Source organism: Brachionichthys hirsutus, chromosome 3 (assembly GCF_040956055.1).
Source record: "Brachionichthys hirsutus isolate HB-005 chromosome 3, CSIRO-AGI_Bhir_v1, whole genome shotgun sequence".
In the NCBI taxonomy this organism is placed as follows: domain Eukaryota; kingdom Metazoa; phylum Chordata; class Actinopteri; order Lophiiformes; family Brachionichthyidae; genus Brachionichthys; species Brachionichthys hirsutus.
In genome coordinates, this window is record NC_090899.1 from 6666937 (window position 1) to 6681240 (window position 14304).

The window sequence follows — 14304 nt, forward strand, 5'->3', positions numbered from 1 at the left end:
ATAATAGGAGGATAAACGAGGGATAATTGGGCAGATGGAAAACAAGAGAAGCGATTGATCAAGCTGATGTGTGTCCGCAGAGAGTGATGAGTGTGATGAGAAGGGTTAAAGGTTACGCACACTTGTATGTACACACACGTATGTTCACTCACATGTGTGTTTTAGATTCATAAGAGGGTTTACTCCCAGCTTACAAATAGTCCAATGTAAAACATAAAAGCAGGGGTGCACAGATGATGGGACATGAATGGATGCAGAGGGGAAAAGCAATCACATTCCATGTGATTATATTTTTCTGGGCGTTCTATCAATTCCATCAAACTTTGTGGATACATTCATCAGAGCATGCTTTTTGGATTCTGAATAATAGTTGGTGAGTTTGTGAGTGAGAATATATAAGGAAGTCTGTCAGCCTTGAATCCCAATATCATTTTTATCTCTTAACAGGTTTCAGATTGTGTAGCAACAGCATCACCTAAAGGATGCAAACATGAACAGCAAAGCCTTGCTGCGATTCTCGACCTCGAATCTGCAGTTATCGGGAGGCTTCAACAGACACTGAGCAAAAGTAGACGTTTAAACAAACTGCTCTGTTTACAAAGAAAGGTGTGTAAATATAGGAAACATGGCAGTGCGCTTTCTGCCCAATCTGTAAAGTAACCATTTTAAAGTTCTGTATTTCAATGACTTGCCAATGCTGATTTTATTATTTCTAATATTCTAATTTATGTTAAGATTTTTCCGACATGTTTGTTAAGCTTGCAATCGATGTCCCAGTATTCATCAAATGGATGAATCAATGACAATTCAAAGCATCAGAGGAATTGACACAGATCAAGTGTGACGTTTTTAATTTGCTGCCACTATTTGTCTTATTAATATGAGCAGTGACCACAGGTTTCTTCTCTGAACTTTGGAGCTAAAGTAGTGCATTTATAATTTTTTAATGTAACTTTGCCATTTTCCTACACTTTCATTGTGTGAAGGGAAAAATATATATATATTAATGAGTCCATGTAAAAAAAAAAAGAATAGAGAAAAAAATGGCAGTAGAATTCTATTACCCAAGATTTATTATTTTATTATTTTGGCATGAACAGAATGTGGAAGAGTAACGCAAAAGTCAAATACGAAACTGAGTTGGAGATTAAGTTCACACCGTGGCTTTATATCGCCACCAAGTGGCAAGACTGTGTATAACCACTCAAATAATACCGAGTGGAGTTCAGGTAAACGAAGGAATATGGTTGGAAAATTCTTTCTTAGGACGATGCCCACTTTTTCACCCAGTATCAAGTAATTTAAGTGTAATTGGCAAAAAAAAAAAAAAGGTCAAAAAATCCATATAAAAAGAAATCTGTAAATACAAAAACAAAACACAAACAAAAACGGAATCTTTCGTCCATCCATCCATGATCCATTCACCTTCCACCGTTTCGGGTGAGGGAGGCAACAGGCTTGGCAACAATCCTTTTTGTAACACCCCGTTCCATAATTACACCTCCAATGTGGTACTTATTAAGCAAGAGCATTTAAGAGTTGTATTTTTCCACTGACCGGGGATTGCGCTCTGGATCATCAGTGCACGATGCAAGACAGGCTTATCACAGAGTGATTTATGACTTCAAATGCTTCATGGCCTTTAGATGACTTGAGGAGCACAGATCCACCCTGGTGATCTCTGAGTCAGGAGGGTCTCTGAGTCAACTAGAATGGGAATTTGGTTACTTTATTTACTTCAAATCCTGAACACAGACACAATTTTCCTGCGTTCATGTGGGTCTAAAGTGAAACAAATTTTTAAGTTTAGACAAAAATAACCTGACCAGTTTTAGAGCATGTAATGAGGCAGACTAAAAATCAAGAACTGTGGTATTCTCTTATTTAAAATGTTTTCTTGTTTCATTTTCCTTCCAAAAACAAACAACCTATTGAAACGCTCAAACATCCTTACGCAGAAACACAACGCGCGTTTTTATGTATTTAATCGTCACACATTTTACTCATTCAGGAAAATCCGGATACTTTATTGATCCCAGTGGGAAAGCATCAATCTGTCTGTGATTTTGGGACCGAACGTTCGATCGATTGATCGTGACGACAGCGCGTAGCGGCTCCTCATTGGACGTCACTCGCAACTGACTGAGGGAGGAAGAGAAGGGAGGTCGGGCGAAACCATTCCTCCAGATTGAGATTATTAACTCTGGCAGGCGTCTAGGTTTGGATTCCAAACAGGATTATGGCCGTGTTATCGGATTAAATCGTATAGTTTACAAACCTGGCTAATTTTGGTTTTGATTAGCCGATTCCTCACAGAGTCATGGGGGGGCTCAATCACCCCCACATCCCCGCCATTACGCAACTAAACGAGCAATTAGGATGCGGAGATGTTTGCGATGACGCTGCTGCTGCTAAATTACCCAAAAATGAAGCCATAATGAAATGTCGTTTTGATTCCAATCTGGTCTAGTCGGGTTTTTTTTAGTCGCTGCTGGTTCCTGAGTTGATCTGGTAATGATTTCCCTGCGGCTGTTGGCGCTTGTGCTCCACTGCGGATGGCGGGGTGTCGCGCCGAGCCCCACCGATGAGGGAGCGCTTCGGTCCGGCCACGCAGAGCACGGAGAGCCGGGGCACCAGGAGCCGCACAAGGACTCCTACAGCACCTTCGCCTCGGAGTTCCTGGAGTCCAAGTATCTGTCCGATGACGGTAAGGATGCACCAATAAAGGTCTTTAGTTCGGCCTACATTTCGTTGTCAATAAGCTCAGAACAGCTGAAATAATATAATCAGAAATAATGATTGAATATTGAAGCCACGTCCACGGTGTAACGTCTTTCAGCACCCTGGACAGCTCCCTGGGCTGCCCGGACACACAAACACGCACGCGCACAGACATTGGCCTGTAATTGTCTTGGAAGCGTTGGCTATTTTTTGTCTGGACCCAACCGACTTCTGATTTTGCATCTTGCAGGGTATCCCTTCCCCACAGCCCCACCAGTGGACCCTTTTGCAAGGATCAAAGTCAGCGACTGTGGAGTAACCAAAGGATGCATAAGGTGAGAGGAAGAACTATCATCATGCCAGCAACAGAGCAACAACCAGCGGCGTTTGCCCCAGGCCGCTTTGTTTTAGGTCTTATTTAAGGCTGGAGCCAAAAGGTCCAAAACTGTCTGTGTCTTTGGATGGGCCTTCCGTTACTATAGTAACCTATCCCACAGGTATGGGAAGCCAGGTTGTGACGCTGAGACATGCGATTACTTTCTGAGTTATCGCCGCATTGGGACGGATGTGGAGTACGAGATGAGCTCAGACACAGACGGCTGGGTGGCCGTCGGCTTCTCCTCTGACAAGAAGATGGTGAGTAGCTGCAGCATCTTTGACTGTTGACACTTGGATTATATGAATATCATACAATTAATGCACAATATGATAAAATATTTGAAGATAAATGGGACAGTCCCTCAGAATAAACTAGTCGCAGGTCCTGTTTATACTGAATCATAAACTCTGGTTTATGGGGTTTTATGAAAGCTTTGCTTTGTTGCATTTTCACGAAATAGAATTATTGAAAGGATATAAAACATACTTTATTTGTTTATTTCACTATGTGTTCAAGATAAAAAGTGACTAAGGATGGTCAAAAATGTATCTATTGTTTATAAAATCATGCTTATGAAGTTTTATTATTTATTCGTTTTAACAATTCGCAGCCTTTTAAATTTTTTTAAAGACATTCTCACAAGAATGACCTTTGACCTGACATGCACACTACTAAAGTAAATCACTGCTTGGTAGTTATTGTTGTCTATTTTTATTATAGTGTTAATTTTTTACAGAATAAAATTAGAACTCTTACTCGAGAGTGAAAATGCATATTGAGTCTCATTTAACATCATTGTGCGCTGGATGCTTGACAGAATACTGTCGGCTTACCTGTATGAACAATAACAGCATCGTGTCCATCCTACTTATTATATTTTTTTATTTTGCATCAATGTTCCCCTTTTTTCAATACGTTAATATCACAATGAAAAGAAGGTCTTTTGCTTGTCTGTATCCCACCAGGGAGGAGACGACGTTATGGGTTGTGTTCATGATGATAACGGACGTGTGCGGATTCATCACTTCTACAATGTTGGCCAGTGGGCGAAGGAAATAAAGAGGAACCCTGCTCGAGACGAAGAAGGCATTTTTGAGAACAACCGGGTAACCTGTCGTTTCAAACGGCCTTTATACGTCCCCAGAGAGGAAACCCTCGTGGACTTGCACCTGTCATGGTATTACCTGTTCGCATGGGGCCCTGCCATACAAGGTGATTGATCGAGTTTTAGCATCAAGTCTCCGGCTTCTCTTTTGGTCTTTTGTGACATCTTTCACTGTCTTGTGTTTCCCAACAGGCTCCATCACCAGACATGACATCGACAATCCGCCAGTCAGCGATCACATGATCAGTATTTATAAGTATGAGGACATCTTCATGCCCTCCACAGCCTACCAGACCTTCAACTCTCCCCTCTGCTTACTGCTCATTGTAGCTCTCACCTTCTATTTACTAATGGGAACACCGTAATGAAGCGTCCAGCGGAGCACATGGCACAAGGAAAGCCAGAGGAGTGAAGATGAAACGGCAGTAAAAGAAGTTTCTTTTTCTGAAGCCGCAGTCAAGTGTTTGCTTTGCACAAAGAGACACTGTATTAGATATATCAACAAAATAGGTATTTAAAAATACATCGTGCAACCAGGTCTGATAAGAGTGTAGTGTTATACTATGAAAGGGTAATTTTATTTTCTATATTCATAATGGCTTCTAGGTATTTAAATGTGAAGACTGTACATGCTAGTGAGTAAATACAACATATTTGGAATACTGCATGCACCAGGAAATCTGGGAACGATTTCCAAATCCCACTGTTCCATTGGAATGAGAAGACAGCGCTTCACGCTGGCCCTCGCTGAAGCCCAAACGTTTTCTGGGGAACAGAGGAAGCAGCTTAGTCGTTTGGACATACTCTTCCTGCCCATTAAACAAAACCAAAACATACAATAGCTGTTCATTCAGTGTGTCATACTCTGCAGAAATACAGATTCTGACTTCAAACAGTATGCGTATACCATGAGCAAGATAAGGATGTATGAGCGGGACTCTCTGGCATTTTGCATCCACCGGAGGGTCTTATGATGGACATGAGCCACCAGGAAAGCATCCTAACTCGATGCTGATTCGCTACAATGGCTGGCTTTCAACCTGACCGAGAACTCTTTGGGATATTCTGGAAAGTGTTGCAGGAGAGAGGATGCCTGGAATACCCTTCTTTACCTGCTGCCATCATGCTTAACTCTGGATATAAGCAAGATGTTTATGAATGGAGCTAAGAAACATTTGGCTCAATCTGCTTCTGTTTAAATTCCATTGTGAGTGTTTTCCTCAAACACAGCAGTTGTTGGGCTTTTTTTTCCATTGCTGTGGCACACAACACTAAAAACTGCATTGAACAGGGAGAGAGAGAGAGAGAGAGAGAGAGACTCCTGCTTTCGTTACTTTTGCCTTAAATAAGTAATAACACAGAACCGTAGCAAACTGAACAGGACTCCAGTCATGGAATAATGGTACTGTACATTATTATTATTAGATTTTATTAGTGATTTGATTTAAACCGTAATGTAATTTTTCATTATGAAAATAAAAGAAGGAAAGCGTTTGTTCGCGCCAACACTACATTGCCCATAGTGCCCGTGGTCATGTCGTCGGTGTGACGTCATGTGTTTTCCTCCCTCACGCTGGAGCGGAACCAGCGAACATGGCAGACGAAGAGGACCCCGCTGAGCCTCCCGCCGCCTCCCGCCCGGAGGGCCCTCGCAGCGGCTCGTTCCCTGACAGCGTCCCCCCGGCCGTCGGGATGGTGAACCAGCTGCTGACGCAACCGTCGTCCCTGAAGTTCGACAAAAACATCAAGCAGGCCTTCTACAACATGGGGGCGATGATCTTCGTGGCTATCTGCTGCGCAGCGACGGTGCTGGTCTACTTCATCCTGGAGGCGTTCCTCCGCCCGCTGCTCTGGGCGGTGCTCTGCGGCACGTTCCTGCACCCGTTCAAGCGCTCCCTGGCGCGGCTCGGCCGCTCGTGGCTGAGCGGCCTGCGGGACGCCGGGACGCCCATCGTGCTGGGGACCGTGCTGGTCCCGCTGCGGTGCGTGAACCACGGGGTGGAGGCGATGGGCACGCTGGTGCTGGAGCGGCTCACGGTGCTGCTGGTCGTCGGGGCGGGGGCGCCGCTGGTTTACTTCCTCTACCTGTTCTGGAGCGTCACTGGGATCCGGATGGTTCTGGAGCACGTCTGTTGGGGCGTTGGTGCCGTGCTGGACTGCTTCCACGCAGCGTGGGTGAGTGAACATGGCGCTCCGTGGATGCTACGGTATGTTGTTGTTGTTGACCCATACCATTTTCTGGATTAACCTGCTTTCCTCCTCAGGGATTACATTTCATAGTATTTGATTACAATCTTGTTTAAATGTTCTTGAATTATCCTGTTTGGAATCACAGACAAATATTCATATTTTTTTTATAAAATAAAGACCTTTTCAGTCGTGGAGTGAAATCGAGTGTTGTCGTGTTATTCATTGTGATTGTTTTTCATTGTTTAAATAAGACTTGAAATGTTCTAGTAATATTAATATATCTTATTACATAAACCAGCTGGTTTCAGTCTCCTGCACCAGGTTTAGTAACAATTCATAACATTATATTATATTATATTATAAGAACAATTTTCTAACATCACAATATCGTAAATGTTTGCAAAACCACAGCAGATAATGAATAAAATCAGAGCAACGTGCTGCGTTCTCACATTACGTGTTACAACTAGGGCTGTAGCTACTTACTATTTTTATTATTGAACACTGTTTAGATTATTTTCCTGATTAATTGGTCCATCAGGAACAGTGTGAAGTTAAGCTCTGTATGATCTCATTCTTTTATCTTGCAGAGTCCTTGTTAAACAATAATATAAAAACACTGAATCTGCTGTAACTCATTTGCAGTCCAGGTTAATATAAACGAGTCATAACAATAACTTCAGTAATGCTCCTTTGCCGCTCAGGTGTGCACTGTGGTGTTTGGCTACTTCCTGGTGGTTTGCTTCAAATGGGGTCCCCACTCCGAGCACTACCTGAGGGGCGTGGCGCTTCCAGTCTGGACTATCCTGCTGCTCTATATTGGTGAGTGAGTGTGTGTGTGTGTGGAGTGGATTGAAATGAGCATACAGTTATGCTCCTACGTTCTGTTTCTACATTTCATATACAGTTGTTGAACTTTTGGAACACATCTGGTCGCTGAGAAGAGCAATCGAGTGTAGATTCACAGATCTCCCTTTTATTTATCGTCTTAGACGACGTCATCGAGCAGCGGGAGCTGCAGCAGACACTGGAAGTTTGGTGTTCTCTAAATATGTAAAAACTGTACTTTGAGCTTTCACCAGAGAGAATTATAAGAAATAAATCAAATAAACAACAGCAGCTTAATTCTCATCCTGTTTAGACACGCTGGTTCTTGTTTGTGTTTTTCCTTCTTTCCTTCCGTCTTTGTCCCTGCCGAGATTTATCCAAGCTACTAACGGGAAACAGAATGTTACTAAATTGGCAGTAAATAGTTTTCTAGTGAGGATAAAGTGTTGTCTCTGCAGGCTCAAGCCTGCTGGAGTTCATGCAGGGTCACCGAGTAAGTATTTTTAACTCTTTAAGGCGTGCCCGAAAACAGGTGCTGACTTTTAGGGGTGAAATGTGTAAAGCAACTCGGCTCTATGAAGGAGAGGGCTGAGGTTGGAGCTGCTACATCACAGGCCTGCTGACAACAAGAAAACCTCCTAATCAACGGACAAAACGATCAATAGTATCAGTTATCGGCCTCATCTTTTGTAATGTAGGAATAAAACTGATTTAAATGTGTTCCAGCTAACTCCAGTCATAACGCACCAGAAGCATCACAACAACTGTATATTATTATATAAATTATAAGAACAGTGTGTTTACTACAAATAAAATATATATTGATCGTTTATATCTGGATCTGTTTTCAGTGTCTCTGACCGGACCCTGGAGAGTGCCCATATTTATTGTTGTTGTTACGCTGGTCATCGTGGGCTCCCAAGAGAAACCGCCGGTCCCTGGAAGAGGTGAACATTAATGGACACACACACGCACCCCTACACACACCCCTACACACACGCACACACACACACGTCGTCATGTAGATGATAAAACGAGTTCCGGTAAAGGCTGGGTTGGGGCGCCGGGTTTAGAGACAATGGTCAGAACCTTTATTTCTAACTTCACGCAGTGCTGATTTTGCATCAAATAAGAGGTTGATCGATGTAACCCCGGGGGGGGGGGGGCAAACAGCTGGCTCACAGCTGGCTCACAGCTGGCTCACAGCTGGCTCTGCACCTATCAAACACAAATGCTTGTGCTGCACTTCACACTTCTCCAGCTCGGGTTCTGCGTGGCTGTTTTAAACTTGGCTTCGCCTCTGCAGGAGAGCTGTCGGGGCAGGTTCTGTCGTTCGCCGCTAACACCATCTACATGGCGATCTCCTGCAGCAACATCCAGCTGAAGAGCGAGTCGAGTGAAAGCTCGGCTGAAGGTAAGGTGAAGCCGTGCCTTTTATGGATGGGTTTTTAGATCTGCTTTCCGGCTTCTTCATTGAGATGTGGCGTTTGGCCGATCTCCTTCTTGTTTCTTTGTCTTTTCCTTCTCTGGGTCTTTTAAGATGGGGTGCCGTCTGTGGAGCCCCTTCCTGTCACACCTGGGTTCCCTCGGGGCCCTCGATCGTTACCGGCCGGCCTCTTCCAGAGAGAGAAGAGCCCCCACAGAGCCAGTGATATCTATTTTATTTTCCTGCTCTGGGCCATTGTACTGGTTCAGGTCTGGCTCAACCTCTGGATCCTGCAGCTGCTGCCTATCCCTGTGGCTGGTAACACACACACACACACACACACACACACACACACACCCTTATCACGTGCTTCGTGTCACGTCTGTTCCACTCAGACTGATGCTGCATTGATACTTTAGTGTGGGTGCTGAAGAGGCTGGTGGTCCACTTTGGGCTGAAGAGCTTTGCAGAGCGGACTCTCGGCTCATGGTGGGCGGCGCTGGAGAAGCTGGGACGCGAGCGAGAAGAGGCTCTACTGCCAGGACCCATCAAAGGCTTGGCTCTGTTCCTGCTGCGTGTCGACCTTAAGGTGGGTGTAATCTCGACCCTGCCTGCCTTGCTCCTGGGTCCTCACTGCCTTGTATCCAGAGAGGTTGTGTTCTTGTTGCACGGGGACGTGTGATGTCGGCTGCACAGATCTTTTCAAAAATAATCTTCCTAATGTCTCTCTGTCTCCTCCACAAGCTCTGGCATTGGCTTAACAAGCAGGTAATGACTTGTGGGAGCTGAGAGAGAGCGAGAGAAAGACTGGTAGAAGTGTGTATGATTGGAAAAGCACAGTAAAAATGTGTGTGTGTGTGGGGGGGGGGAGGCGTGAGCACACCTTGATGTAGCTTGGACTGGCACCTACCCATCTACTGTGATCGTCCTCTCATCCTGTCTTACATCTGTCCCTCCTGCTGCTTTCCTGCTTCCTGCTTATATTTTGACAGGAAGCCACGGTCGGGGCGGCGGGACACTTTGGTCCTCCTCCAGCCCCCCCCCCCCCCCCCGTATCTTCCTCGCTGGGATCTGGTCTATTTAGCAGCTTTGACTTGTTTGATTTGAGCTGTATGCTTCTCTCTTTGCGTTGCTGTTATTAGAGATGTCATTCAGGCAACAATCCTGAGATGTCTGAAAAAACTTTATGCTCATCTGTGATTTCTTAAAGAAGCGAAACATCCGCTGTTTCACTGAACATCGCTCTGTTCCGTTTTGTGAACGACTCCCTTTAATCAGGATTCCATCATCCACCAGTTAACTTGTCTCCATTCAGCTGCTTTTACAGAATTCCACAATGTTCCCAGCCTTCAATTTCTTTTTGACTCCTTTTCCAATTTACTTGAAAGATGCCTCTAGCATAATATTCAGATTTGGAATATGTTTGCAAAAAAACCTCTTCCCTTGACTCCAGTAACTTTAACACTGCTCTGGTGATGCTAACGCAACACATTCAAATGGAGACCAACGCTGTTTAAGAGCGCCGACTTTCACCACCACCAAATGACGGAGAAGGCTTGCAGCAGCTTGAGTCAAAGATATCGACAGGAAAGCCGTGCACCGAAAACCCTGATGCTGTCACATGCGTGTTCTCCACGTTAAAGTGCAGGGACGTGTGCGTGCACGTGCACAGATAGGATAGTGCTTATCTACTGCGCTCAAGACCCAAAGGAGCAGCTTCACGATCCAACATGGCTGCTTCACATGGGACGGACTCAAGGTGTCTCCGTGTGTTGGATCTCTGTGTGGCTCCAGAGTCTTCAGAACTGACGTTGCCCCCCCCTCCCCCCTCCACCTCTTCCATCTCTTCCTCTCTGCGTCTGAAGATGATCGTGTGGTTGGAGAGGTCTCTGGATAAGATCATCAGCATCTTCATCATCTTCCTCCTGGTCACGGGGACCCTGCTCATGGCGCTGCTGCTCACCGCTATGGTACATATTTTATTCCCTCTCTCTATATTCTCAAGGCGCCGACACGTCTTTGAGCGTGAACTCTTATTTTCTAGGTTCACCATGAAAGCGCTCACATTATCGACGTGACCAGCAACCTGATCAACGAGACGGTGTCCAACCACCCGGAATGGGCCAAGTAGGACGCCTTCGTCCACGTTCACTTCTAGATTTGTCTTGTGAAGGTTAGAAAGTTCAAATCCGCCCGTTCTTCTGTTATCGATGCACCTAGTTGGCTTCCGGAGGCCCGGGTGGTGCAGAAAGCTCTGAATTCAGCTGCTACTAACGTCTACCAACATGGCAGAGAATGGATCACATACAAGGTATCAATGCTTACTGTCTGTCTATGTGTCTCCGGTGAACACTGCCGTGTCCTGACACGCTTGGAATGTGGTTTGTCGCAGCTTCATAAGATTCTAGGAGACAAGGCGAACCACACCGCTGTGATCGAGAAACAGGTTCTGGAGCTGTGGGACAGACTCTACCACTCCTGGTTCGTCAAGGTATTGCAAGGACAGCGTAGCTCAAACCAGTCCAGCGTTCTTACGCTGGATTTATGGCCTTAAAATACTCACAAAGTGTTTTATGCACCTCCCAGAACGTGACCCAACCCGGACGCCAGCGGGGGCCGAAGACGGTCCAGAGACAAAACAGCTGGCTGGGGGACATCTTGGACTGGAACGACATTGCTTCCTTCCTGCAAGAAAATATAGAGACTCTGCTGTCTGTGAGTTTTTCTTTGTTTGTAGAGGATTCAGATTTGCAATGCTTTACATGCGCCTCACGCACAATTAGAAATGTAGCTTCAGTGCTGCCAGATGTGTTTATCCTCTGAGGGTCAGAATAGATGCTGGTCCTGAGACTGACGGGTCCGCAGTCGGTGCTACAGCGACTGGACACATTAACAGCTGCACGTCCTGTTTTCCCGTGGCCGTCCTGTGCCGTTGACCCGTTTGTGCGTTAGATCCTGGAGTCCCTGTGGGCGGTGATGAGCAGAAACGTCGGCCTCCTCATCTCCACTACGACCACTCTCGTCACCGTCTTGTTCCACAGCGGCACGGCTCTGCTCAACTTCGCCTTGAGTCTGGTACGAAACACTGATGCCTGTGGAGCGTCCAGCAACATGATGGGGATGCTTTATTATTATTATTATTATTATGAGGAATTACCTGGCCCAGACGTGTTGCCCTATTCTTACTGCCCAACAACAAGCGTGTGTAATTTAGATATGAATCCTTGCATTAAAACAACAAATCCTGATAAATCCACATCCCCGACGGGCAATAGTTCTTAGTTGTGAAAGTGTGTGTGTAGATTTCTGAGTCTGCGTGGCCTAATGTGTTTTTCCGAGCATAAAGTACAGATTGAATAATCTGGATTAGTTCTACAAAAGCTTTCTCATCATGTTTTTCAGGTGATTTTTCTGACCACTCTCTTCTACCTGCTGAGCTCCAGTGACGAATACTACAAACCTGTAAAGTGGGTGATCAGCCTGACCCCCCTGTCCCAACCGGGACCCTCCTCAAACATCATAGGCCAGTCTGTAGAGGAGGCCATCAGGTAGTCCCACAAAGGCGTAACGCAATCCTGTGAAGGAGATTGTTTATGACCTTTGTGCTCTTTGCTCTTGCAGAGGGGTGTTTGACGCGTCCCTAAAAATGGCCGGCTTCTACGGCCTCTACACTTGGCTCACTCACACTATCTTCGGCATCAACATCATCTTCATCCCTTCTGGTGAGTCATCGCCTTCACAACAGATGGGGTCACAGCACGGTCGGCGTTGTCTCATTGTTGCTTCTGTCCCGGTCTGAAGCTCTGGCGGCCATCCTGGGTGCGGTGCCGTTCCTTGGGACCTACTGGGCGGCGGTACCGGCCGTGTGCGACCTGTGGCTGGTGCAGGGCGAAGGCGTCAAGGCGGTGCTGCTGCTGATCGGCCATCTGCTGCCAACGTATTTTGTAGACACAGCCATCTACTCTGATATATCTGGGTACGCGCGAGTGTCCCGCTGCCATTGTTGGACGTGATGCTCATGAACCAGCTGTCGATACAGGACCATCAACGGCGCGTGCATTAGCTTCGTAATTCAAGAACCATCGGATAACCAGTCCCAATATGTCCACCGCAGTTTCCAGTATTTCTCTTCAGCTCAGAGACACATTTGAAACTTCTCTGCCACGATTCATTCTCAATCCAATAATCAATGATTTCAAGCTGCCATAAAGATGCTAATGATCAACGCTGCTGAGTAGCTTCCGTTTCCCTGTCTCTTTGTCTCAGGGGCGGACACCCGTACCTGACTGGCCTGGCGGTGGCAGGCGGGGTCTTCTATCTGGGTCTGGAGGGCGCCATCATTGGGCCCATCCTCCTCTGCATCCTGGTGGTTGCGGCCAACATCTACAGCGCCATGCTGACGAGCCCCAGCTCTGCGGCTCCGACGCCGGTGCAGGCCAGCTGGCCGCTCCACCCCTTCAGGTAGGGATCAAATCCGAGAAGCATTCAGGAAAGCAGCGGAAAGCAACGGAAAAGGAAAGGAAAATGTGACCACACCTTTTTTTTGTTTTGACTTGTCACACAGGACATTCACAGACTCCACCCCCTCTGTCCTGAAGAACACTCGCGAGTGAGCGCAAAGGCGTGTATGTCACCTGGCTTCCTATTGGCTCACTCCTCAGGGGAAACACTCCCCCTCCTCTCCCTGCGCCGGCTAGCTCGGAACAAGTTGTCCTCCCGGAACCAAAAAGCAGTGGCGGCGCAGTGGCTGATTACCCACAATGCCATCTGCTTATCAGGCAACGTGGACCAGCATCGACACATTGGGCTTCACGGCCAGCTGCAGCGTCTCTGAATACGTAGTGCCTAAAAGGACTTTGTATTTAAACATTAATGTGACCTGAGAGATGGTTTGCCTACGAAGCCCATTATTTCCTCCCTACCTCGCTGCTCATGGAGGCTCCAGTCGAGTTTGCGGTGAAAGTTTGTTTGTGTTAAGATGAACACGACTTAGTTTACCTTTTTCAAAAAGTCATTCACGTTTTAGTGATTGTTTTAGAATTCTGTTTTGACAGGCTTGCTCCCCCCGCGCTGGGCTTCAGGTTTAGAGTGATGAAGGCTTGCTTTTAGTGGGACAGAGCAGACGTCCTGCTCTCTCGCCGTTTGCCTTGAATGCAGTTTGACGGAATTCCTAAGAGATTCTGTTTCTGTATTTTCTTTTTATTATTTTAAGTTTCCCTTCATCTTTTTGAGTGCGCACACCCACTTTTTATATTTTCATCCTCCTTGGCTCATACCATTAAAGTATGTTTATGCTCAGGAAACATTGATATTGACAAATATTGTGTCATCTTTCAAGTTTTCAAGTCATTTTATTTCACTTTTAACCTCACTACTCAAATCCTTTAAATGTTATATCTATTTTTTTATTCTCTGCTTGCTTAGACTGCAGCTGGAGCACTTTTCTTTACATTTTTTTTAGAGAGTATGACCCCGTTTACATCACCTGAAGCTTTAATAAACAAGTTGTTTACTGTATGTGACACATTTACGAAACATGGCTACAGTGTTAGCTGGTGGTTCGGAACAACGTTAACTACACCAACGTAAATTTAAGTTTGTTTGGTTTTACTTGACATGTACTGATTCAATAAACATGATTTAAACCGTTCTAAA

At 45.7% G+C, this 14304-nt stretch overlaps 2 protein-coding genes across 2 annotated transcripts; both read left to right on the plus strand.

Annotated features, from left to right (window-relative positions):
- Window positions 1-2514: 2514 nt before the first annotated feature.
- On the plus strand, window positions 2515-4570 carry LOC137917732 (DOMON domain-containing protein FRRS1L). The gene is made up of 5 exons (XM_068760456.1): window positions 2515-2707; window positions 2972-3056; window positions 3219-3357; window positions 4066-4312; window positions 4398-4570. Exons 1-5 carry the CDS (start codon window positions 2515-2517, stop codon window positions 4568-4570), a joined length of 837 nt encoding a protein of 278 aa, XP_068616557.1.
- Window positions 4571-5702: 1132 nt separating this feature from the next.
- tmem245 (transmembrane protein 245) lies at window positions 5703-14304 on the plus strand. Its single transcript, XM_068759064.1, has 18 exons — window positions 5703-6380; window positions 7100-7217; window positions 8075-8170; window positions 8530-8637; window positions 8764-8967; window positions 9069-9238; window positions 9394-9417; window positions 10515-10619; window positions 10694-10776; window positions 10870-10960; window positions 11042-11140; window positions 11236-11364; window positions 11602-11724; window positions 12052-12197; window positions 12271-12371; window positions 12451-12625; window positions 12916-13110; window positions 13214-14304. Exons 1-18 carry the CDS (start codon window positions 5799-5801, stop codon window positions 13260-13262), a joined length of 2598 nt encoding a protein of 865 aa, XP_068615165.1. The 5' UTR covers window positions 5703-5798; the 3' UTR covers window positions 13263-14304.

Excerpts from the sequence above, each read along its gene's own strand:
- tmem245 (XM_068759064.1), top strand. The coding sequence starts at position 5,799 with ATGGCAGACGAAGAGGACCCCGCTGAGCCTCCCGCCGCCTCCCGCCCG. Across the intron at positions 6,381-7,099 it reads ACTGCTTCCACGCAGCGTGG|GTGTGCACTGTGGTGTTTGG; the intron begins GTGAGTGAACAT and ends TTTGCCGCTCAG. Across the intron at positions 11,725-12,051 it reads TCAACTTCGCCTTGAGTCTG|GTGATTTTTCTGACCACTCT; the intron begins GTACGAAACACT and ends CATGTTTTTCAG.
- LOC137917732 (XM_068760456.1), top strand. The coding sequence starts at position 2,515 with ATGATTTCCCTGCGGCTGTTGGCGCTTGTGCTCCACTGCGGATGGCGG. Across the intron at positions 3,358-4,065 it reads TCTCCTCTGACAAGAAGATG|GGAGGAGACGACGTTATGGG; the intron begins GTGAGTAGCTGC and ends GTATCCCACCAG. Across the intron at positions 4,313-4,397 it reads ATGGGGCCCTGCCATACAAG|GCTCCATCACCAGACATGAC; the intron begins GTGATTGATCGA and ends GTTTCCCAACAG.